Source organism: Phalangium opilio, unplaced genomic scaffold, assembly GCF_054372755.1.
Source record: "Phalangium opilio isolate 3A_F unplaced genomic scaffold, DU_Popi_V2 ptg000344l_1, whole genome shotgun sequence".
NCBI lineage: Eukaryota > Metazoa > Arthropoda > Arachnida > Opiliones > Phalangiidae > Phalangium > Phalangium opilio.
This window is the reverse complement of record NW_028324227.1, coordinates 1193263-1219000: the sequence shown is the minus strand read 5'-3', so window position 1 is coordinate 1219000 and position 25738 is coordinate 1193263. Positions and strand designations below refer to the sequence as shown.

The following is a 25738-nucleotide window of genomic DNA, read 5'->3' as shown; positions in this document are numbered from 1 at the left end:
AGAAAGATATACGGCAATTGTTTTGACCGAAAAGCAATTTTCCAAATTCGGGAAAGTGAATTTTACGCTTTTTTCTTTCTTCTTTTTATTTTGCTAGTGTATTTGAAATGAGAATGCAATTCCTTTCCCCCTGGAGAAATAAGAAAATTGAAATTGTAGCGAATAGAAAAAAAAGAGCGAAAAAACAAAAAAATGCGCTCCTTGAAATTTAAAGACTATTTGTTTAAAAAGTAAAAGAAAAAAAACAACCCTCTCCCCTTTTGCTGTTCCGTTTTCCGCAATATAAAACAATGATTCTTTAAAAGGTGCTCGGGCTACGCTACCTCTAGCTGCGGGAAGAAGGAAGGGTTTTATCTCATTATACGGTCTCATTACTTTGGTATGCAAATCCGCACGAAGCGGTCGGTGCTCGCCTTCAAAAAGGCCTTATTTCTCTAACCATCTCTTTCCGATTGCTGGCTAAACACCTGCTACCTTTTTCTAACCAGAAATGTTTTTCTTGATTCTAGGGCTAAGAGATCCTAGCTAAAGAAATTTTAACTAGGCCCAGAGGAATAGAAAATTCGAGTTCCATCTGATTTCTGTCGCTTCGGTCAACTAGGGGGAGTTTCTATTTATCTGACTGTATTTTCTATAGTTTTCAGTACGATATTATGATTATTCCTTTTCCCCACATCGTTTTACCAATACCAATACGAAAAATCGTTATATTTCGAAATTCTTGCCTTTTACTTTTGGTTATTGAATTTTAGTCTCAGTTTCAGTTTCACGTGGATGATAGCTGCTTTTTCATTAAATCAGTCTTACTAGGAATTCATACAGCGATTTGGAATCATTAAGAAGTCATTTTCTCAACGTATCTAACATCGGATTTTGTGGGAGTCTATTCATTATTTAGTAATTATTTCTTAGAACTGAAACAAAACACCAAAGAACAATTTCCGAAAGTCAAAGTTTATGATCCCATACATATGGTTTATCTTACTCTATTTAATCTTTGGTATTGATGGAGAAACGTTAGTAAAAATTGAAATGGAAGAAGAAAATCTATATATATATATAAAAATAAGTGAAGAATGGCAAAGGTTTAAACGAACGAATGAAGTGAAGGGGAAATGCGTCCATAGGGCATGCACTAGAGTATATCAGAAAGAACTGAAAATTGTATTTTTTTCTTTTCTTTTTCTTGCTTTCCCGCATCACACATAAGCGTATAGTATAGGCCATACCCTTTTGTGAAACCTATGTTGAAACAGCTGGGTTTTTTTCCACTCCGCTTAAAAGATGGAGAGCCTGGATGGGAACACAAAGAGAATGAAAGTGGAAGCGAAAAAAATATATATATATATATATACATGACAAAAAAAAAGCTGAAAAAGGTCGCTTCAATGATGCTTTTGATAGCCGAGAAATTGACTTTTAAAAGTCATTATTTTTTCTTCATATTTTTCTAAATAGAGTTAGGTCGCGTTTCTTTGATAGAGTATGTATTAAAGATATTTTTCTCTCATATTTCATATAACAGGATTAAAACCGCGGGAATGGGCATTTTGTTGTTGAACGATGGTGGTTATTGTGTCATGACGCTCTTAATTTCACATTTAACAGGATACAATCCGAAGCTAAATAATAGAATTTCTTAGGTTAAAACATGAGCCCTTTTTAACTAATAGGGATTTCGCCATATTGGCAATGCAAGAATTTTATTTAACAAACAAAGTATAATGCTATATATATTTTTAAAACGTCCAATATGATTATTTAATCCACTTTAATTAACTATGATCACTTAGTATTAAGACATCCGTTAAAGCGGTAAAAAAGGGTTATAAAAAAGTTTGTCTTTTAAAAACCGTTTCGTCGAAGAAAGGCCGGCCAATTTAATAGAGAATTTAACGGTATTTAATATCTCTATCCTGCATGTATGGCGTTAAGAATTAAGAGGTTGTAATAAATGAGCTAGGTATAATTTTCTTATTTTTCCAGCCGACAAGACCCTAAGTTCCTCTTAATATAAAAGACCATTAGAAGATTAAAGAAAATTTTTCGCGGGGTATTTTGATTTAATCTAGCGTGAGATTAATGAATCCCGCTTTTTACCCGTTTTTTCATCCTCGTGGTAGCCGGGGATGGTAAGAGACTGGACCCTAGCTTAGGAAAATTCTTATTACTATCATCGGCAGAAGTAAAGTGTTAATAAAAAGTATCTAATCGTTGGTTCATAAGTATGTTCTTAAGTTAATAAGATGTTCCATAAGTTTGTCATTGGTTACTGAGAGCTTGTCATGAAGTAACGTAGGTCATAGATTCGAGGTAAAGCGACGCTTAATAATGCAAACTAAATAGGAAGATTAAACATGAAAGTCCTGAAAAATGAACCCCAAGCAGGATTACGCAAAGGCTTGAAAGATTTTATGGAATACTTATTGGTTCTATGGCTATTTTTGTTATTATTATTGTCATATACGAAGGGGTTCCTTTTCATTGACGCTGTGCCTTCAAAATTGCTTTTTCCACCAGCGAGGGTTTTAGAGAACGAACCGAGAACCTTCCGAGTAGAATCAAGATGATGGGCGATGTCTAAAGCTCCCGCGTCTCACATTAAACTGCTCAGAAGGAGCGATTGGATAACCAGTGATAAAAAACGAGGTTTCTGTGAAATCAGACGTTTATTACTTGTAGTATATTTCATTATCGCGCCACTCTGTTCCTGTTGAATTTTATGACGTAATAGAGAAAATCGAGAGTGATCTCAGAGTAGTAAGAAACTTTAAAGTGGGAAACACAATCTGGAAGGAGAAAGCGAAGGAGTGGTTACGCCCATACCTATAGCGTTACCTTTGTACCCCCACTGAAGTCCTCCCAGCATCCTCAGCGTTTAGGTAGGGTTGTACAGTACGGAATAGTAAAGGACGCTCCCTCTGTCGAGATCGACCATCATAATTCTTACCTCATTTATCCCTGGCACAATACCTTTCACCAGTTTCTGGTTCACGGTATGTTTTTACTCTAAGTTACAAACGTCTGGACGGCAGTGTCGAGCTAGATTTCCTCTCCTACAAAATAAGGAGGATAGAATGCCTTCCTTTCCGCGGTCATGGGTTTTCAATAACATGCAAATGACCCCGGTAGCTGCTTCAAAGGTCTAGTTTCGCTGGCTTCTGCCATCGTCTCCCGTACACGTTGGTCTTCTACAGCCAACTTTTTTCTTTTTTTTTCAGCCCTATCATCCTCTTTCTTCTCTTTCTCCGTCCTTTCCCCCGTTTCCATGTACTAAATTAACGCGCGTGGGCTGACTTCGTTCGCACTTAGGCATAACTCTAATGAAAAGGTAATGAGTTCATTGATCCAAGAGTTTCTAACTAAGTAAAGGATAGTTTTAGGAACGTCCGCTCGGAAATAAAAAGAAGAATAAATTAGGCTTCCTACTCTCGAGAAACTTCTAAAGAAAACAATCCGGATTAGATCAATTTCTTTGCTTTCATACGCTTTCTACAAGTATGCCTGAACCCATATTGTAATGAGGGTCTGGGAATATAGATTTTATTTTATTCTTTACAGCTATAAAAGTCGTAATTGGATTAAGTCTATACGAAATATAATGAAATTTCTAAGATACTTTAACGGAAAGGATTAATATTATGAGAAAAAAGCCATTAATTCAGATCTTAATTCAACTATTAAGTCATATTTTATTCTTTACAGCGATAAAAATTGGTATTGGAAATTATATACAAAAATGTAATGATATTACTAAGATACTTTGAAGAAAATGGTTAATACCATGGGAAAAACCATCACTTCAGATACAAACTTAACTACTTAAGATATGAGATGATTTAACAGTGTGATATTATAAACAATACCTCTTTTCCTCTTTCTGTGGCCGTATTTTCTGCTCTTCTTGAATAGAAAAGTCGGATTTTATTATAACCCAGATTGTTTAATATTTCTTGTATTCTTGGTTGGATGTATTTTTTCCGAGGACAATTCTGTTTCTGAAAAATATCCAAACGTTGACGAAAATGTCTGGATATTCATCAACTGGTTATGATTATGGTACGTTTATAGTCGATATAATTTAAGTGCCAAGATACTTCGTTAAATACTTTTAATATACTAATTAGACACGTGCCACGGACGAGCACTCAATTAAGAGGCGGAAGTGAGAACCGCGGCCATGCAGTCTTCATATAACTATGTTTAGTTCATTCGATCCTTATAGACTCGAGGGGACAGCCACTCAAGAAGTATATGGCGCAAAATGACTGGACCTTATTACCTCGCAAATTGGTTGTACGCGGATTCATAACTTTAGCGTATATCCTCCCTCTATCAATTATGTTCCGCATATACATGTATGTAAAACGTAATTCGATAGACGTCGATGTTTCAGATGTACCATGCAGGGAAAAGGCTCGGGCCGATACCATGGATTTGGAATAAATTGGTGGCCTCTATGGGTTAGCCATTCTAATATATCGGTAGTTTGGAGCCAAATTGTAGTAACTCCAATAATTAGGAAATGTACAAAAGCAAATATCACATTTCCTCATAACTCCATCGGCCGTGATATAGTTATTGTATGCTTGAATCATAAACATGGGCATGTTCGTAGTTCCGTAACTGCGTGTTTGATTATTAATATCACATAGTTTGAATCTACCAAGTTCAAAGTTTTAAATATAACAAACGTTAAAGTATTTTTCTTCAAAAAATCTAAATTAATCAGTAATTAGGGTTTTAGTTAATAACTGTAAATAAATAATGATCAACTACCATTTTCATAATCATTGTATTCATCACTTGAAAAGAATTACTTTACTAAATTTGTCACGCTCGAAGCAGAACCGTCTTGAAATTGCTAAATAATCATTCCTATTGTAGCAATTATGCTTGAGTGATTAAATTTTTAAATCAAAACTCCGGAATAATGACGTTCAAGTAATAGGGACAATTTGGACCTACTTGAATTTAGTTCCGAGTTACCTTGTTAAAGACCTTGAGGACAACGTAGAGGCGACCGGACTATGGCGCCCTTCGGAATTCCGAACTTAGTATACGTAAATGGTAATTTAATTAGATTCTTTATCGGCACTCTCTAATTGTTTGTCCAATAAAGTGCGGGCTCGCGCTTAACGCACTTTGAGGCGCAAATCCCGAGTCTTACTTGCCCTCACGATCGCCAATTTCAATTTCAATGGATATCTATCTAGGCCCGCTCGGAGAGGGGGGGGGCTTTGCGTGGCCAAGGTCTAGTATATAATTTGCAAAACTCGTCTCCTTTAATCTCAGCCAACCGTGGCTGTTTTCTACGCCCCATATACACCTTCCAGATGAGATTCCGAAATGTACGGTTACGCATTCGCTTATCCCACTGAGAAACACTTTACCGTATATGGTCTTGTTTCAGAAATTGCAAATCGGACTGTTAATTCCATTAAGTCTCCTTCGTATATTTTACTTTCAATTTAATTTGGACCGAGAACTTTCGTTCAAGTTCTAAACAACTTTGGAAATAGCGGATTAATCTTAAACTTTCTCTATCTCTTTCGCCATATCGAAGTAAATACTGTCTGGAAAAGCGAATGTTACGTGACGCTGACTTGACTGTAATCTGTCGCTAGACGTGAAATATTGAGCGAGAAATTGGAACTGTTTGCGTAGGTTCCAGAATTTCCTTGGGGAATTTATAGATAAAAATTAGAAAATTGTATGTTAAAGTTCTTTCGGGATATGCTGCTGACATAGAACAAAGTAGTTACCTAAAAATAACGGATAACAGTAACTTTATCTACCTTTGAGAGTTAGCGCATCGATTTATTCAAAATATTCCATTATAATATTATTTGAAAATGATCTTAAGGTAATTCCCTTCTCTCGACAAACTATCATCATAACCCAATAATACTTTACATAAACACAGGATATTTAGTACGAGCATTTATCCTTTATAAAACAGTTAAAAGTGTCTCCTGCATGGTGATGGTGCATTTAGTATGTTGGTTTAATTCGATTTTAACGGAGGACAAACCAATAATAATCGAAGATGACGCTGAAGTGTCTTTTAATTTGACTGGTATGGACAATGTCGGTACCATTGGCCCCAATGGCAGACTCGTCCTTACTGAGAGAATGAAAGGGTTAAGGTATCGTTTGAACGGATAATATTCTAGGAGAGTGAAAGAGAAAGTTGGTAAAATTTGCATAGAATTGCTTTCTAGGTAGAAACGACGGTACCACTCATCCGGTGCTGAAATTGAACGGGGAGTGTCTTTAATATGCTGGGCAAGACATACATTTCTAGAATCCAATATTATTGATTCGTAGCGTTTTAAGCCGCAACATTAATGCCGATGAAGCTCGTAATGTTCGTTTACTTAAATACTCGGTTCAAATATATTAATGCAATTTTCCGAATGCAAGTATTAATTCAATTAAGTTAATTTGTAATGTACTCTGCTAATTCTACTTTGAACATACGCGATGGAAATATATAATCGGAATTATAATTTACTATATTTCATCCCTTATTGAAACCAGAGAGAATAAGGAAAGAGGAGTAGAAGTTTAAGTTTGAGAAGATTTGGAAATTCACGATTTGGTTTTTTAATCATTCCAATTATAAAATTTCAAAGACGCTTGACGAAATTTAAGATGAAAATTTGAATATTAATCTTTATTACTTGCACTGCTCGATTTTTGGGAGTCCGTTTTCAGATTCTAGGTGTATACGGAAGATGTAGAAGAAACTATATAGGGTTAACCTTTGTAAAGGGGCCAACTACACCGAAGGGACCATATAACTATATCCGTAGCTCTTCTGATTCGATTTTCTGCTTTATACAAGAATCGAGAGCTTCTCTGAAGGAAAACGCGGTATTACATCTCAGCGGTAAGACTCGGGGAAGCTGCGCTGGAAGGGTATATAGCTCGCGTGTAGAAAGTCTCTTTCGTTTCAAAGTTTGCTATATAGCTAGTACCTAGATGATCAATAAAAAAGAGGTAGAAGATGGGGTTAAGGAAAGGAAGAAACAAAATCGTGTAAAGGAAACGCAATTTATTCTTCAACGGTTTACCAAGATTTTCTCCAGAAAGATGCTGATCTAGGAAATGTAAGTTCTTAGAGAAACTACTCCAAGGAATGCAAAAGCCATGAAACAATTACTCGTCGCGAAATTGCTCAAAAGAGAAAGAAAATCATTACCCGGGTTTCAATATGAAGATACAGAGGCTCATCCTTCTTCTATTATACCCTTCTGCTGGTATATTTGGAAACTTTTCTATAGTGGCGCACTTTGTTTAGGAATAGATGGTATTCCACTTATTGTTTTCTCCACAGACTGTCTCGGCATCACTCCACCGAATGCACGCGTTTCGTAGAGTGCTGCACGAATTTTCATTACTTGGGCTGGCTACTTGTCCTCGCGCGATCCTGCTGGATGAAAACGAAAAAGAGTTGAGGTTTGGGTTTGGAATTTAGCGTGTCTGATAGGGGGTATAACTCTTTTCCAGAGATTCTTTCTCCGGACGTCACTCCGCGTTATTCTAATTTATTTTTCTTTCTTTCTTGTTTTCCGGAGATTGTTGGATGAACGAGAACATTCTTAAGACTCGTATTTCTTATTGTTAAATGAAAGGTAGCTGAAACAGGGAAAGGATAAGACCTTACTTCCACGCATGCAGTGCGTGTAGTGTTTAACAAAATGAATATTAACGTAAGGTTCATTCGAGGACACTTCAAGGAATTCGTTATCATTGTCATCACTAAGTTATTTGCTTGAAAAGGCCGGCTATCTTTATTTGATCGAAGAAATGCACGTAAATGAGCAGTAAAATCAAATCAGGGTTTACTATTAAGTAGCATACCTATCCATCTCTTCTTATTCAAGTATTTGAATTCATTTACGCCATGTATCTTTGTCCAGTTAGAAATATAGAACGGTACAAAAGGTTAGAATGATTTTTAGGAACAACTCTGAAGCATTATTTCATTTCTTGATCGTTCATCCCTCTATTGGTTTAGTTTCCCCAAATGATTTTTTCAAAACATTTTGTGCAGGTCGAAGAAAACGACCACTATGCGGCCTGGTTTTACAACGCGCCTTCTTCGGTAGTTTCTTGAGGTTTTTCTTTTCAACTTGTACTCGGCAGTTGTTTTCTTTTTCTGGCCGCTGTTCCCATTTCTTCCATTCTTGTATATCACGTAAAATATCCCAGCCCTTTGTTCGTGTAAACATGGATTTCCACTCTTAAGTTTTTTCTAGACGTCGTTCGCTCCCTAGTTCCGCTGCCTTGATCTTTTTTAGGGTTAGCGCGAAGAAAGTAGCTTTCTTCTCTGTAGTTTCTATACATTATTTCCCGCGGCGAGCGCACGATGTGTGTGTTTGTAAACCAACGAACCTACTATGCTTTTATTACGGTTTTTGTTTGTTTTAATAATTGAGCAAATAAGAAAGTTCACGTTTCTGATCAGATACACATTTTAGGTATAGTTTACTGTAGAGACATAAGTAGCCTAGGCGAAAGAGTCGACGGATTGTTTTTGTTAACATCTTTCAGGCTTCTAAGGCGGGGTAAAAATGTACCTCTTGCAATGAGAAATGAAACTTCACATAGAGCCCTTGATAGTTTTTAGTCATTGAAAAAATTTGGTATTTGACTCAGTGGTAGTGAAATACAATTTTTTACGATTGGTCTTAGTATTCTTATTAATTATTAGTTCCTAACGACATAATCGTTATAGATTAATATTATCGAAAGCAATCTTGCATGTGGTATGGTGCAATACTTAAAGCAGCCATTAGAAACAGTTGAGCGTGGGGTTTTTTATATTTCCGTCAAAGCTTGTATCATTAATTCAGAGAAAGTGCAATCTCCCCTCTTCTTCGCTGCACTAAAATCCAGTCCTAAGCGAAGGCATCCAAAGCTTGAATTGGCCGATTAAGAAGTTGAAAAATCTTCGACGTTTTTAGAAACCCACATTTTTTTTTCGCCTCTATAGATGATGTTATATAGGGTAACCCTTTCTACTCCATTTTACTCCTTAGAGGTTCGCTAGGGAAAACGATTTAAGAAATAGAATCGGACAGAAGGGGGCGACTTGGAGCAACTCGAGGTCTTATTCGCTCTCCCAAAGGGTGTAGAGGGATCGTCTCCCTCCATTAACTCCGATATACGAGAGAGAGCGGGAGAGAGAAAGGAGTGCGCCCTAGTGCAACTGAGAATTTCCTTCTTATCTTTTCCTGAACTGGCGGAAGCTGGCTGCTCGGAGTTGCTCACCTTTGCTCCGAATTTCCTCAAACTAAAAGGGGGGAACCGAAAAAGGAAGAGTAGAAAGTTCTCGCTCGGAAAAACCATTTGGTGATTAAGTCTAGTCAGAACCCTTGGCCTCCTAGTATTCTTCCATAAAAGTTTATTTGATAAATATAAAGGTTACCAGCCGGTGTTTCTCATTTCTCAATTTCCTAAATTTGTATGGTTTTGTGGGTGTTTTTTTTACCTTAACGTATGACACAATTAATAAATGAAGCATTAAATTCTACCTTATTTATTTTCTTTTTGAGGCGATCCGATATTTTTAACCCTGGTGGTTAGCTTCTCCCTGAACATTGATGCGCGGGTAAAACATTTCTACAGGCACTCGTTGAAAATACATTAGGTATTTTCACCCTGTTAGTGGGCTATTTAGCAACACTAACATAATAATAATAATATAAGTCAAAGAGTTTAAACTAACCTAAAATATATAGCGTTCAAGATAAAAGATCTTTCAATAACGGCCCTAGCCAGAAATCTCAATTCAAACATTTAAATTAGGATTAATACATGCAAATATTGGAGGCATTTAAACTTGAAATCATACAAACTTTCAAGTCAATTCCATAAACTGTCTAGTAGCTTCTTGCCTAGCTAAAATATAAAGCAGTTGAGAAATGTTTATTAATCAAAGAACTTAATTCCTTTACATAGAGATCCTCGTAATTTTTCTTCTTGACAACAATTATGAACATACATCTTAAAAGAGAGAGAGCTTAAGACAAAAGGCAACCATTCCTCGTTGTTGCGCTTTCAATTTTAGAGAGAAACAACCATAAACTAATACAGCCGGAAACCTTGGAGTGGCAAAACACCCAACAGCGATAAATTTCTTAACTTTCGCGGTGACAAGAAACTCCATCTAAAGACCTTTAGAAAGAAAGAGAGGGGCGTTGAACGGGTGGATTTGAGTTCCCATTCTATCAGCGATTTATAGGTGGAGTTAGTAACGCTTTCACCAGTCCAGTCACCCATCTTTTTACGTGTAATGCTTTAATGTTTTTCGCCATCTTTAAACTCAACAAATAGAACTTTGTGCAAAACAAGTTTAACGAGGAAATGGAGAAGCCAAAGTACCCAATCAACTTTGCTATCGTTACGTCTCTCTTTTTGGGCAGAAGGTTAACAATCCCGGGCACACAGCGACTGCAACTCGCGTCGTTTCTCCCACAAGCGGTTCTGTATTTTCAACTTTTCAAAGTCCAGCGTTTCCTGGGAGTAAAGGCGGGAAACCCGCTTTTGAAATGCGCGGTCATTTAGTTTGGCTTCAGAATACACTGAAAGTGAAACGTGATAACGTGCTCTAAAGCTTAGTTTTCCCCCAGTCGGACTTGCAAGGTTTGTGGAGCGATTTCTATATAAATTGTTTGTATCACTTTAAGGCTTCAGCGTCGATCAGATATTTCCCAACCATTAGATGTCGTGTGGCTAGACAAATAACTTCGCATTCGAACTCGTCAGTGACTGCATCCGATAAGCGAGTCTATACTTAACACATGCGCGGATGAACGGAATATTGGGCATATATCCACATATTTAGGTGAAATAAAACCAATGTTAAGATTGCTATTGTTTGCCTCTAGAGGGCGAATTAAAAGGACTTCTTCAATTTTCACCTTCTATATTCCGGCTTTTTACACAATGCAAAGAAAAATGCTTAAATTGGAAGGTATGCCTCAACATATAAAGATGTAGAACCACGTGTTACTACTCTTCGTTTTCGTCAAGATTGGTGTTTTAAATGAACCTATTTTCGTAGTTTTGTCTATGGCTTCACTTGGAATCCGCAGAACTTTAGTAGCAGGACGAAATTTCTCGACTTCTCTTTAGTGGAATCATTTCCACCACCATTTCTATCGAAGGATTTTTACCGCTAAGCCTTGAGGGGAAAGAAGCTCCATATATCACGGTCAACCTAACCGGACAATTTTTCTCGGACCTTGAAACGATCATTAACAGGGGCAATCCGTTGTCGATAGTTAAACTGTCGCGTATCATAAAAGAATTGGAACCCACCGCGTAGAGCAGCGTCGTTTCCTTTTTATTACGTCCCGCAGCCTGCAGGGGCTCCCGCGTTACGTGTACAGTTGGGTAACGTATATACCGAGAGAACAAAAGGTATTCGATAAGAATGGATGGTTTCCGGCTACCGGTAGATTTTCATTTCGTCTTCGAAAGACCAGCGGTGCGTATGGGTATTTGTTTTAAAGTAAGTCCAAATATTTCAACTTGTTTGTTCATCGCGAACCGAATGACCTAGCCTACCGAGAGTAAATTCACTTTGAAAAACTGGTGGTTGACTTGATTCTTTAATTTACTGGAGAAAACTAAGCATTTTAAAAGTAAACAAATTGCACACAGATAATAAAGCATGTGCTTGAGGCTATAGGGATTTTCGCTTACATTGAAATGCAATGCGTGAAAATGTAGTGCCGAAAAGAAAATAGAATATGGTTCAGGGTTCCGCAGTCGTATTTATCAGGTGGTAAATAATGTTGTGATATAATATGTCAACAGGTTAAATAATGGCAAATATGGGGTGTTTCTGATAAGTCTGAAAGAAACTAAGAAGAATGTTATTTAGGTGATTTTGTTTCGAAAATGTTTTATGACATTTTGCCGTCCGGGCTACTATTTTCAATTTAAGATTGGAGTATTTTAAACATTTTCGACTCAAAATAGCCCATAGGACATTTCCCCCTTAATTTATGGCAGACTTATCAGAAACAGACTGTATAATAACGGTATTATTTGCATATTGAAATTTTATGCCGTTATAACCCCATAAAATCTAGACTCCGTTATAGCTAAGCAAGTTTGGCTTTCCCGAGTACAGAGTCAGCTAACGAGTATATATACTTCGCCAAACCTTATTGACCAAATATAAGTCAGTATATTTTCCATGTTAAAACTAAAGAATTTAGATTTTACCATAAATGTTTCTCTTTACATCTGAGCCTCGTGTATGTTATTAAAAGATAACATCCTTCCGGATCCTTAACCTCAACCCCCATTAGAGCGAACTAGGGAGAGAAAATCAGCTTGGAGGGTGAAACAACATTAAAACCAAACTCTCTCCGGTAAGGCAGTGCATGCACACGTTTATCATTTGACGCTCTATTTTGGGACCAATCCAGAAGCTAGATGCCAATGCCCATGAGCTGGGAATAAGGGTCTCCCACGGGATCTCCCCAAGTAGTTTCAGGTGGATGAAGTCCAAAATCTCTCTCTCACTCTCTTATTCCTTCGTTCTCTCGGCTTCTTGGCCTTAAGATCAGAGCTAGTCCCTTCTAACCCATTGGTTTGATGAAGAGGCTTAATCATTTTCTAGAACCCAATTTTCCCCTCTTTCATCTAGGCTATCATCTTATTCCTCTCGCGTTTCGTTTTGGGATAAATGGTATACGGTAGACTTGATTAAGATACCTTGTATAACCTTTTGCGTAACGCTGAAGTCTTAATGATTATCAGTTTCCGTAACTAATAAGCCGAATCATTTCGCCCTATACTCCCCTCACCTTCTTTTCGGTTTCGTTAGATGTTGTACAGAAGATGTAACATTAATGTTTACCCTGCAAAAATTATAATCTATATATTTTAGTCATAAATGAAATTTATTTTCATCATGAAAATTTACTGATTTTCTGAATTTTGATAGTATAAACCACTGGTAAGTGAGCCTTACGTGACAGAAAGGTAAGTTTGTTGAAAAAACTAATTGTAACTTTTCGTGGGCGTTTTCATCTATATGGTCCAGTCCTACACACGGACAAAAAAGGGTCCTAGGATTAAATTAAGTTGACTTTGGAACAAGCGGGGAGGGGGGCGGGATGGGGTCAGAGATTTTCATTCCCCTTATAGAAACAACTTGCCAGAGGGATTATCGATCCTGGAGAATTCCCTTTTATTTGTACCGTTACCAGCTCTTTTTTTAGGCATATTCGCTGGTCCTCTCTCTCTCGGGCGACCCTAATTAGGAGTGGCTCTCTGCCTCGGGAAATTAATGTCCCGTTAATAAGGCCCGCCTCCGACAATCAAGTGCATCTGACAGAAAAGACTGCGGGTGCTGCGGGAGGAATTTCCGCCTTTTAAAGGAATACCTAAATAGACCGACAAGTATTATTTACCTTTATACATAATAATGTAAAATTGTAATCAAATTGTACGTTTAACTCAACTACAATCAACTTTCATTAACATTATCCAACTTCTCCCAAGTAACGTAAACTCTCTCATTGATGATGGACATTTTATAAAAACCCAGAGGATTAAAATTTTACTGAAACTGGTATTTTATTATTATCAAAAATAAAAACACTAGCGTGAAATTTGGTATCCATTTAAGTATCCTGAAGTAATTGCGATCACAACCACGGATGATTTAGTTTTTTTTTGCATCCCTCATTTGGTTCGCGTACGTGTTTCGAAACAAGATTCCTCCCATTTTGTACGTAAAAAGTATTAGGGGGTAAATTTCATCCAGCGATTAAAAGAAATTTTGTCTAAATTTGGGTAATAAGCGGAGATTATATCAAGATTGATTTGCCTCACCAACGTATCGTTGCTGATGCGTCGAAATTTATAATATTACGCCCTCGCGTCAATTTATTTTCGATTAAAAGCTCGTTAATTTCTCTAAAATTGCCTCATGGCCAAAGGGTCTATAGTGCGAGTGATTTTAATGATGCTTGTCACAATGTCCGATCTACAAATATTCAATATTGTTTCATGTAAATTCTAAAACATACATGTAGGTACAAGTGAATGTCCCATTATATTTTAATATTTCTTATTAAGTAAATACAATCCATGGTTAACTTACTTAAGAAAGTGAAAACCATTCGAATCTAGGAGGATATGTCTATTTGAGAAATTATTTAAAGGGTTATCCTCACACCAAATTACTTGATACGCGTTTTAATCATCGATCAAAGTTTAAGTATAGTTTAACTTAATCAAATGAATGAAATTTCCACCACCTCTATTTTCCCCGTAAAGTATTACCGGTGTGTGTATATGGAAATAGAGTTTGAATCGAGTGCAGAAAAATATATAGCGAGTCAGCTTTTCTCTCTCTATAGGCCTATATATACACACACACTTCTTCTGCAAGACAGGAAAAAAAGACTTTCTTCGCCGCCTCCAGGACCTCTTATAGGAATAAGAATAATACATCTGCTGGGTGCCTATAGCGTTATATCCCCCTTCTCACACTCGAACCTGTTTTCATTCCTGGAAGGAGTAATCTCGAAACGGAAGTGACCAAACGGAAGTCGCAGTCTCCTCTGTGTGTGTGTGTGTATGTCGTATAGCATTCGAAAGCTCGTTCCATTTTGGCAGCTTTTATACTCTGTTCTGGTGGCGGCATGAGTAGCATTGACTGAGAAAGGTCGAGAGGTACAACGCTTTTCCTTATTTATAGTGAAACCTCAAGAAGCTATTCAGAATGCGTCTTCTCTTCAATTCAAACATACATACAGACGTGGTTTCTAGCCCTGGCACTACTCCATAAACTACGTTGACAACTGCTTAGGGAAAACTACCATGTTTAGTGAGGGGAGTTTTGAGAGAGATTCAACGAATGCGTATGAAACATCCTACCACGTTGGGTTTTCACTCTGTGTTGCCAGGGAAAAAAATAGAAGCGGCATGGGAAATATAGCTCCTAAACTGAGTATCATGGGTAAAACTTCGATATAAGGGCGTGTACTCCAGTAAGCTCGTGGGTTATGGTGACGTCAGAAAAAGAATATGGTACAATCTCCTCCCACATCCACCACAAGAATTCATCATGTCGCTTCTATGCTTACCTGGTGTAACCCAAAGAAGAATAAGAGTGCCAAACCTTCGTCTGTGGTATCCCTGGAGCAAAGGTGTGCGTGAGCTCCTACGCTAGTGCATGGTTTTGATCGTAGACATAGATACGAAGCAATTAAGATCATCCATTCATCTTACAATAATTCTCTCGGGTGATATAGCTATCAAACCATGCAGGAGGAACAATCTTGATTCAATTTGGATTTTATCCTAGAGTACCCGAGTGTTTTACCCCTCAGCTTGAGTACTATGAAAGAATGAAAACTTTCTTTTTCTTATACTGTTTTTCCTATCTTTCTTTCTTGGGTGGTGATGAGGGGTCGGCCTTTTGTGTTTGCAACGGAAAAAAGCAATCGATACAATTGCTTCTATTACCACGGCGCTATACTATCGCTTCTCCTAGGGGTCCGCACATAGTCCTTCTGTTTCTGCTTTTCCGCCTTGCACGGTCCTTGCCCCTGATAGAGCGGCTTATTCGCGATGGCGTTTATATTATTGCATTATTCTTTCGTTGTTCTTGCACTTCCGCCTCTTTCCGCGCGCGCAGAGTGAGGCTCCCATTAAAACTTCGTGTCTTCCATTGGCGCCAAAGATCAAGGGTATTGAGGAAAATTGCTCAATGATACGAAGCGAGTGAGACATAATAGTTGGATTTGTATTACGAGGTGCATTATTAAGTCATATCCAATATTTCCAATGCCATTGCATCTGGAAAATTATTTTATTTTTTAGTTCAAATACTAAAAGTTGCATCGTAGCTCAAACTTTAGAACAAAGCATGCCAGTATTCTTGATTTATTCCTGAGGGTGAAAATAAATTAACTTAGGCTTGGTTTGGTCCTATACGCGAATCTGGTAGAGGTCAGAGCTAAGAGGAAGTGGTTTTTCAAGGCGTCATAATAATGGTGTGGGAACGACGCAGGTGTTCAGGCCTTCTTAATTCCTCGGGTTACTAGCGTGAACTCGATCCATCTTGTATTAAAAGAAGAGAAGAACAAAAACAAGATGACCCAAGGGCTGGACCTTAATAGTAGCCACATTCTATAAATAACATCAGAACATTCTTGCTTTTACTTTTAAAATTCCCCTCGATTTGCGGCAAAATGCACGTAACTACCGAGATCGTAACAAACACTGCCTCAAGTGTTAACGAACTGATAAATATCACCTAACCACAATTCTCTCTCTTAAACTCTCCCTCAAAGACGAGCGAAATATTTGGTAATAGTACTACCACAACTACTACTACAAGCCAGGTGAAACTAATAGCCTCATCGTAGATATCCATCATACGATATGGCAAAAAAGAAAATATTTTTCTTTTGCTCTTCCAGCAGCCTTTGTATACAAAATAACTCGCTTCTGGCTATATGGCATTCCTGTGGTGATTTTTTTCCGCGCAAGTTAATTTTTGTTCTCTCTGATGTATAGCTGCCAGTGGGTAAGCTTCAACGCCTCTGATAAAACTAATTAGCAATGAGGGTAGTTTTTTTTATTAATTAGATTCTGAGATTGTTTTCGGCTTATTTCATCTAGTTGAATACTTTATGAGATAACCTTTAAAGATTGTAAATTTATGCAAACAAAAAGTAACTCGCTCAATTTTAGTGTATTACAGAATCTAGTTTTGAAATATATGTATAAATATGAATTTCCCAAAAGAATTTCGGGTCCGAAGTTGGATTAGATTACTTGAAACTGATTTTTAATGAATATCGAACGGAGTTTCCCATTTGCGAAACACGAGAAATTTTCCCTTTTAATGATGGAACGCCTAGAAAATTCTAATCAAATGAGTTCCTACTTTTTACTACCAAAGATACGTATCTCTATGCTTAAACATTTAAAATATACGTTTATTTAGCAACAAGATACGAGGAAGCAGGTGCGTCCATCGGTAAATAAATGGGGTTTTTCCCAATTTTTAGCTAATTTTACTTTTAAATTAAAACACTTGTAAGTTTTGGCTACTAATCCGAGGTAGGGGCGCTACTGGACCCCTTCCTCATTTGGGAGCGAGCTAGGCCCAGGGTTTGAAGGCTTAACACTGGCCACTGTTCCTCTAGGGAGATATTTATATTCAAAATGAGAGAGCAGAGGACCCTCTCTCTCTCTCCGGGCCAAGATGCTAGATTTCATTATCTCTTCGGCAGAGAGCTGCGCTGGCTGGCTTTCGGGACCGCTAAACCCTTTAATTCATTATATGGAGTCACCGTGGGGATTTCGAGACTAGCACACGATGTAGGGTTCCCTCCAACTGCGTGAAAACGCGGGCGATGGGGAAACGTTACGGGAAGGGACGAAAGAACATCACCTAGAAAATGATGGGATAGATATAAATGACTAGTGACAGGACCCTAAATGAAGTGAGCGGAGTATAGGAACGCGACCATGGTCCAAAGCTAGGAAAGGGTCAGCGTCAAAAATTCTCTTAATTAACGCGACATCGTTTCGTTTTCCAGAGAGGACTAGGCCTAACACCTTTTTACACAGATTTTCATTAGAAATTCGATTACTTAATGGATGGGTAAAGCTTAGATGTCTTCTTTATACAAAACTTGATTAGATCAATCATGATGGTTTTAGTAATTGAAATAATATTAAGCGAAAAATAATAATTTACGGTATTCAAAAAGTATTAAATACAGCATTAATTACGCTTTTGAGCCATGCTCTCAGATTGCTCTAGAGAACACCATAAGAATTGAATCATGGAGTTCAACAGACCTAAATTCAGATAATAGGCTCTAAAATTAAATGATCAACGAAATATTTTTAAACTAGAGATACTTCTCCATAAATTTGAGAAAAAAACTCGTTAAAAACCCGGGCTTAAAAGTGTCACATTCCTAATTTTTTCTGGAATTAACGAATAATTTAAAAATTTCATGCCGGTGGTAAATACCTAACGAACCTTTTTTCTCTTCTCATGGTGAGTAGCTGACAAGTTTAAGACTTTTAGAACAATGGTAGTTCCCTGAAGAATCTAGGGATTTCCCACGATATAGGACTAAGACGGCCTTAATTCCCCAGACGCTGCATGGTTCCTTGTGAAAAGGGTTTCCATCAGCCGAGTAATAAGCCCCCACTGTCTTTGAAGAGAAACGAGATAAGAAATATCTGAAGGAAGTTAGAAACCGCTAGTTTCTAACAATTCCTTTCCGCCGCCGTTTTGTTGAAACTACAAAGCGACTTCCGGGAAAATAGAAGTAATTGAGACGAAGTTAAGGACCGCATGGTCTAAGTTTATCCATCCACTCTTAAGTTTAGGCCTGGACCCTTTCTGTTCAATGATATTCGTTAGGTTTACTTGACTACTAAAAGAGATATAGTATCGGATACAATATTCTTGTTAAATTTTCATTTGTTCGAGGGACTTGTGGATCAGGATGGATTAGAAACACAATTAATACTGTTTGATGCCCAATGGATGTGCTATAGCGACATGGATTAATGAAAAGGTTGAGGGTGATTCTAGGGAGTAGTCGCTAATGCAACTCTCATAATCCTCGAGTTTCAAACCACATAATCCACATTAATCCCAAACCCATTACAAATTGTTCAAATCGCTGTCGTCTGGTATTACGAAATCATTTAAATCTCCAAAACTCTCGTCAAATCACCACTAAAATCATTAAAAGGAGACTGAAATCATTTTAATAACATATACAATAGGTTAATTTGTAAGGAAATTTTAGCTTTTTTATCAGCGGAACGTTTCTGATTTCCCAAATGAATCCCCAATACAATAACGTTATTTTATGTCATTCAAAACTTTTTATACAAGCCTAATACTATCCCTTTAACCAGCTCTGTCTACAGTTGGCTCACTGGCTCAACCTCAAAGCCGGCTTTTCGCACTCCCCTCCCTATAACTCTTTCGGCTTTGCCCTCGGAAATGGACTAAGTTTAATCCTCAAATTTCAGACGTAGCTTATCTGTCTCGGAGATATGATTTCCTAAGCTAAGATTTTACAACCAGAGATGGAAATTTTAGTCTTCGTCCTGGCCTTAATTGATTTTCGTAATGAGTTTTGGGTTTAAGCCTTTTCTTAAAAATCTTAACTCTATTAACCTCCCAAAATATTTTAATCGCGATAATTTCAGAAGGGTTATTAAGACAAAATGTATAATTTTTATTCATTGAAAACAGTAAAATTACACGATTAATAAGTTAACAATTTAAACTTTACACAAAGTTAATGAACATATAAATTTTAAGTACCTAAGAGTTTAGGAACTGTTTTTTGTTTAACATTTAGTTCTAAAATAAAATATAATCTTAGTGTATAGTAAGTTAAACGAAGTACTTAAGAGGCCGATTTTAAATTGAAACAAACTAATCGTCTTTTAAAAATTTCAGGATACCATCTAACCTAAAGGTGTCTGATTCGTAATCGGCTTCAAGATCCGAAATAATCGAAGAAATTTGAGCGTCATCTACTTGAAGTTCCGCGGAAGGTACGGGAAAATTGGTACAATTGGTATCCAAGTCTAAGTAGGCCTTTGTTTCTTGTTGAGCAACCGCCATCTCTGAGGTCATAAAGGTCTGAAACGATTGATTACTTCTGGTACTGAGTAGATTTTTTGAGTTGTCACCCGCCTCCGCCATCTGGTTTTGTTGGCCGATATCGTCCAATGCCCAATCGATATCCGTTAAACCGTTATCGGTCGGCCCTTGATGATCTGGAGGCGTGACGTACATTTGAAAGGAGGTTGTTGTTGTTGGATATTCCGTTTCCGGAGATACGTCGGGACTAGAATCCGATTGAGAGTTGATACTTAATTCTGATAAGGGTAGTCTCCAACTGGTCAGAGATGGCTGTTGAGGCATTGGAGACTTGGTCGATGCTTTGGATGGTGAGGACACCCTGGGACCACCGTAACAAGAACGAGGGGAGAGGAAGGGTCCAGAAATGGCGCTGTTAGGAATGTATGATTCGATTGACCATTGGGAACCATCTCCACTAGATGAAGCTGAAGCACCACCATACTCGGCGAAGGAATGGCTAGGTGACGTGGCCGGACTACTGTTGTATGAAGAACAACATGATGTATCTGGACTGGCGTAGAAGGATGAAGATGGAGAGGTTCCGGTCAGGCTATGAGTTGGTGAAACTCCTCCATCTTGCTTTTGTGGGGACGGATCTTGACTTCCGGTCATACAGCTCGTGGATGGTTGAGGTAGGCTTGATTTGTTTCGCTCACTTTCGCGGAAAGGTACCCAGTTGTAAAAACCCTTTTTAACCAAAGGGTAGGTAGCTCCCGATTCTTTAAACTTTCGTCTGCGGATGGCGGCTCTTTTGTTTTGGAACCAATTCTGAAAGTAAAGTTAAAGTAAAAGGTCGGAGAAACCGGAAATGCAGGACCCTAGTTTATTAATTTCAGTTGCAAAGAAAACCCTTCATGGTTGGAATTGAGAATACTGTCCCATTTCTTGGTGTTTTCCGAATTCTTAGTGCTGCAGGCAATGAATGAAAGTGTATTAGCAGAGTACTACTCAAACTCCGTCATTTCGATACGTCTCTTCCCCTTTTAGGCCTAATTTCCGGTGATACGAAACTGAAGTCGACGGAAGTGCCCTCTGTGCAATTTTTCTTAAAACAGTTCCGAGTGTCGGAAATTAGTCTAATTTGGTTTTGTTCGGGAGGGGGGGGGGGCTAAATCATGAGGTCGACATTTGTCAAAGTTTTTATTATATTTGGCAATATATTTAAATTTAGTGATAATTTTCCACAATAACTAAATCGAGGGATCGGCCATTAGTGGTAATTTTCCACAGTAACTAAATCGAGGGATCGGCCATTATTAGTAATTTTTCCACAGTAACTTAATAGAGAGGTCGGCCATTACTGATGTTTCCACAAAAGTAAACTCGAGGCACGGGTTAGGTTTATATCGCAGAATGGATCGATAAACAAGAGTCCATAAACTAATAATTATTACTTTAGCATGCCATGAATTTAATTTAACAAAAATTTGCTATTGCATAATCATTTAATGAAAAAATTTAAAGAAAATAACAAACCCTAATTTGTCGTCTTGAAACGCTTAATTCCTCCGCTAGATGACGCGTCACCTTGTCATCGATAAATTCGTACCGGGCGAAATACGATTCGAGAGTATCCAGTTGATTGGGGGAAAATTTGGCTCTAGTTTTAACTTCTTCACCAGACATGTCCGAAATGGAAACAATTACTTGAATACTGAAGCAATCTCAAATTGAATTTAAACTAAAAAACTGAGGTTTTAAAAACGCTGCACTAAAATATCCTTCTCTAAACGTGATGTTACTATTTCTCAGTTTGGGAGAAACAATTCAAACATTTCACCGTGAAAATCTTTGAAAAACTGGCCGCTTGTAAGTCCCAGTGGTGCACAGCACAGAAGACACTACCGAATATAGGATGCGACTGTTTCCTATGACGTCAGTCAGCTTTCGAAAACCGGTTGTTTGTCTGAAACTTTAGGCCTATTTGCTTTTAGTCTTTTTTGTATGAAGGTCTCATGGGTAGCACTGCCCTCCTTGTTAAAAATTATATTAACCTAAAGGGGTACTAACAATAAACATTTTACTTAGCTAAGGGGTGGGGGAGCGTAGTTTTTTATGTTCTGGCAGCGCTGTTCGATTTTCGCGAAAATTTTTGAATGCCCTCCCACCTTGAACCCACGGCCAACCCCAAAAATACGGACTGAAGAAAATGACCGTGAAATTCCATTATCTATGACGTCCGCCAAAGAAAGGGGAAAAGGGCTTTATATAGTAGCCGGTGGTGTCCAGGTGTTTTAAGGGTGTGGAATGTTATAGACCATTCCATTAATGGCATAAGTGAAGCAAACACCACATGGGCTCGACCGCCATCGTAGGCTATTTTTCTGGCGCCAAGAAGCACCGCGAGAGGCAGTGCGAGTTTCCAGCCTCTCCCACGCTAGTTTCATCTGCTGTTGCCTCGTGGCGCGAGGTAAATGGCCTCCGATGGCTTTCCCGCCCCTGTGCGTTGGTTTCTATGCAAGTATATAATGAACCATTTTCTCAAATGAACAATGCTACATTATCCCTTTAAAACCAACTTGAAATCTTAAAAATAATTTTTCAAAGTACTTTTTTATGTTCATGAAGTTTTACGCAATAGTTTCTAGGTTTAATGTTTCTGGAATATTATATATTGACTAGCAGTTTAATAGGCTTAGCCTAGTATAAAACAACAAAAATTTATGGCTTTCCAAATTACATATTTGGGATTAGGGGCTATTTTGACTTTATAGTTCATCACGGTCAAGCCATTTTTCGATCGCCACCGCACCGAAAACCACACCCAAATGGACCCAAAATAGAGGAGAGGGGACTACTAGACCGTTACGTATCTCGTACAGAAACCAAAACTGCTTTTATGCAAAGGCTCTTACCAAATATCTATTATACACGACGTAAAAGGTATTGAACGTGTATCATTTATCGGAAAGCCCAGGCCTTGAAGTTAGAACGCGAAAAAATCGATACAAATATTACTTTTTCATTGACTCGTTTAATCAAGTTACCATATGTTCAAGGTCAAGGAAAGGTTAATTCCTTGGACAATTAAAGATAGACTCTGCCCTCGTCTGGTCTGGTTCATTGGGCGAGTGTTACTGTGGAGAGAGGGAGTCTAGGAAGTTTTCAGCATGACTTCTACTCCAGTACTAATTTCTCTGTTTCCAGTATACATTTCTTTAGGATAATGGCAACAGCTCATGTGCAAAATAACTTAGCTAACTTTTTGAACACTTAATAATAGTTTATCCTTGGTTTTAATTTACCTTTATCGCAAATAAGACTGCGATACCTATTTTTGGGGTTTCCAATTTTGCTTAAAAGGATTTGCTATAATTGATTTCATTAAATATGAAAGGTTTTTGGCGGGCTTTTTTGAGCGTCAGGCGCTTTCATACCCTATGATTTTCTCCGCTCAGTTGGTAAAGGGTCTTGCGCCACTTAAACGATACTAGCATATTAAACCTTGGACGGGTGTATGTTTTTTAGGTCTATCTTTCGGTTTTCTATTTGAGAAGCCACTGTAGCGCTCGTTACTTCTCTCACGTACCAATTTGTACGTATATAAACGATTTTGTCACAATGACACATAATCCATTTGGCCTTAGTCCAGATTTTTAATATGTGTATTTGTCGTACGAACTAGACATATTTCTCTTAAAAAGGGCATGTAGCTGTTTGACTAGCGCAAAGTTTTGTTAGTTTTAAACACCTAAAAATGTCGAAATTAAACCAATTATTTTTTTATTTGAACATCGAAACGATTTCAAAAATGCGAAACTAATTATTTGTTTAGAAAAAACCTTCACCCTAAAATAAGCGAGAAAAATTCTCTACTCCTAGATCACAAATTCTCTCTGATAGAATTTTCGAAAACGCTTTCAGACGTGGTATTATATGAAAATATACAATTTGCCACCAACTTCTACTAAAAAGCTCAATCTCACGCATAGTAATATTCGGTTATTGTAGTACCTTATCAAACAGTTAAATATGGAAAATAGATTTTGACCCATTTAATTCGGGTATCAATTTTTTATTCGATCGTTTTGGGCTATCAAGTTTTTTCCCACTTTACTTTTATCCTGAATAATCGTACTATCGTATATTCTAAATATTAAAAAATGACCTATTATCGACTCCAATGTTAGAGGATTTTTATTTGACCGAGAAAATATAAGCAATACGACCGAAAGGAGGATCTGTTATAAATGTATTGAGTTAACCTTGGATCCCATTTACTCTTTTATGTTATTTGTAAATACAATAAACTGGTAAAGATAGCGCGTATAACCTAATGTCGGTTCGCCATGGACGTTTCTTAGTAAAATTACTAAGGTAGGGGCCCAAGGTTGGAGACGAGTTGCGATGAAATTCCGAATCGTCTTCCGTTTGTCGATATTCGTTTATTCCGTATGGTCCGAACCATCTACCAATAAAGAGAAATAAAAAACCCTTCGCGATATAGTATGATTAGCGAGGAGTTTGTTTTTCCGTAATGGATATTTTATGCGTTAGGTTTCCCTTCGCGTAACTTTGGGTCTTCAATTATTGAAACTAGAAATTGACATTATAACGGTATAAGTTAAATCTCATTTATACAAATAAACCTTTCGGTTGTCGCAAAAATTATTTTGAATGAATCATTGTTTGAAAATTTGAATATCCATTATTTGAAGATCTCAGACTATAAATCCTAATGCGGCCTGCGCATAGAAAGCCTTTATTCAAACATGGTAGATAGAAACATGGTTCCAATTGATATATTCATTATTTTATACACCCCTTGTATTAAAAAAGAAAATATCCATCTCGGATTATCCCTTTAACTTTGCCTTTAATTATTCAATATTTTTTTTATTAATTTTCCGAGCAAAGCTTTTTCTTCATATTTGAAAATATGATATTTACTTCAAAATTATTCACCAAAAAATATGACGATTGATTCTGGCGTTCAAGGAATATCTTATTTCGATCCCCTTTACTTTTACCTTTCTTGTTTACAAAATCTTCACTGGAGTCTTCACTTTATCCCTACGTTAGTTTCCTTTTCTTTTAAACAACCCTTAATCTTTCCTTTATTTCTATATTTGTTTTTCATTTTCCTGACAAAGCTCCTCGCTGGGGAAAAAAAAATTATTTACTCAAGTAAACAAAGAAGTTTAGGCCTACCGAATTTCAAGGCATTCTGATGAAAAATACGTGCGTTTATTACTAATGCCAAAGCACATTATACCCATGCAATTTTTTGAGCGTCACTTTTACCGGCCTGGAAACAAAAACTAGTCCAACTGTGGAAGCTTTCTATCCCCTCAGCTTCTACAGTAAACCCTTATCGTTCATGCAACTAATTTTCCATTACTATATGTGTGAGTCATTTCCTTTGCAAAACAAGGCACAGCTTTTTCGTGTTTATTACACAATTGTTGCAGAAAACTATAAATCGATGCGGAAAGTTTATTGGATGTTTCTGTAATTCTTATGGAGCGATGCCTATATTTCAACTATACAGTTTCCCCAGGTAATATCATAAGCAAATCATACGCTCCATAAGTATGGGTCGAAAATATATTTGCTAAGAGAACGCGTCCATTTTAAAAAGGTATATTGTAACGGGGTGTAACGATGTAAAAAAGGGGGCTGGTAACTCTCAGTATCGAGATGTACAAGGAGGTTGACCCATATCCGTCTCTGCGCACTCGCCGGACCCAAAACGCCTAAAGCGCAGGTGCCAAAAGGGAGATGGAAGACTGAGTTTTACCCACGTGTCTCTTAGTTACATACACAAGGCTTATAGTGGTGAATTGGTCGGTAATTTAATCCAAGATAGCCCGCAGAAACTTGATTCGACCAAGGGAACCACAGTAAGACATGCCTATAGTCTGTTTCGTGGAGCAGCCTGCCCTTGTTTTAACCCGCGTGGACAATGCCGGTAGTACCGCAATCCTCTATGACAGAACCATACTTATACATTACAGGTTTATGATAATATTAAGCGTAGAAATATAGCGGGGTATTTGAAATGAAAGAAACGTCGAGTAAGAAAGGAAATCTTAGAAGAAAATTGAGTGA

General features: G+C 37.5%; 2 protein-coding genes across 6 annotated transcripts in view; one reads left to right on the top strand and one right to left on the bottom strand.

Annotated features, from left to right (window-relative positions):
• LOC149609965 (galactosylceramide sulfotransferase-like) overlaps positions 1 to 25738 on the top strand; it is a 47702-nt gene that overhangs the window by 12002 nt on the left and 9962 nt on the right. For 2 of the 5 annotated variants that reach the window (XM_089860055.1, XM_089860051.1), the window contains exon 1: positions 20179 to 20319. The exons of 1 other annotated variant lie outside the window; for it this stretch is intronic. The gene's annotated coding sequence lies outside the window, so the exon portion shown is untranslated. Of the gene's footprint in view, positions 1 to 20178; positions 20320 to 20388; positions 20462 to 25738 lie in introns of those variants that run through there. 2 more of the 5 variants (XM_089860052.1, XM_089860056.1) reach the window with 2 other exon arrangements.
• LOC149609966 (uncharacterized) lies at positions 19240 to 21878 on the bottom strand. Its single transcript, XM_089860057.1, has 2 exons — positions 21164 to 21878; positions 19240 to 20455 (listed from the first exon to the last, which is right to left on the bottom strand). The coding sequence occupies exons 1-2, from the start codon at positions 21311 to 21313 to the stop codon at positions 19475 to 19477; spliced, it is 1131 nt and encodes a 376-aa protein (XP_089716183.1). The 5' UTR covers positions 21314 to 21878; the 3' UTR covers positions 19240 to 19474.

What these genes read in the sequence shown, in the direction of transcription:
- LOC149609966 (XM_089860057.1), bottom strand. Translation starts at nt 21,313, where the DNA reads ATGTCTGGTGAAGAAGTTAAAACTAGAGCCAAATTTTCCCCCAATCAA. An exon ending in TTTCAAGACGACAAATTAGG is followed by an intron (nt 20,456 to 21,163) that starts GTTTGTTATTTT and finishes CTTTACTTTCAG; the next exon opens with AATTGGTTCCAAAACAAAAG.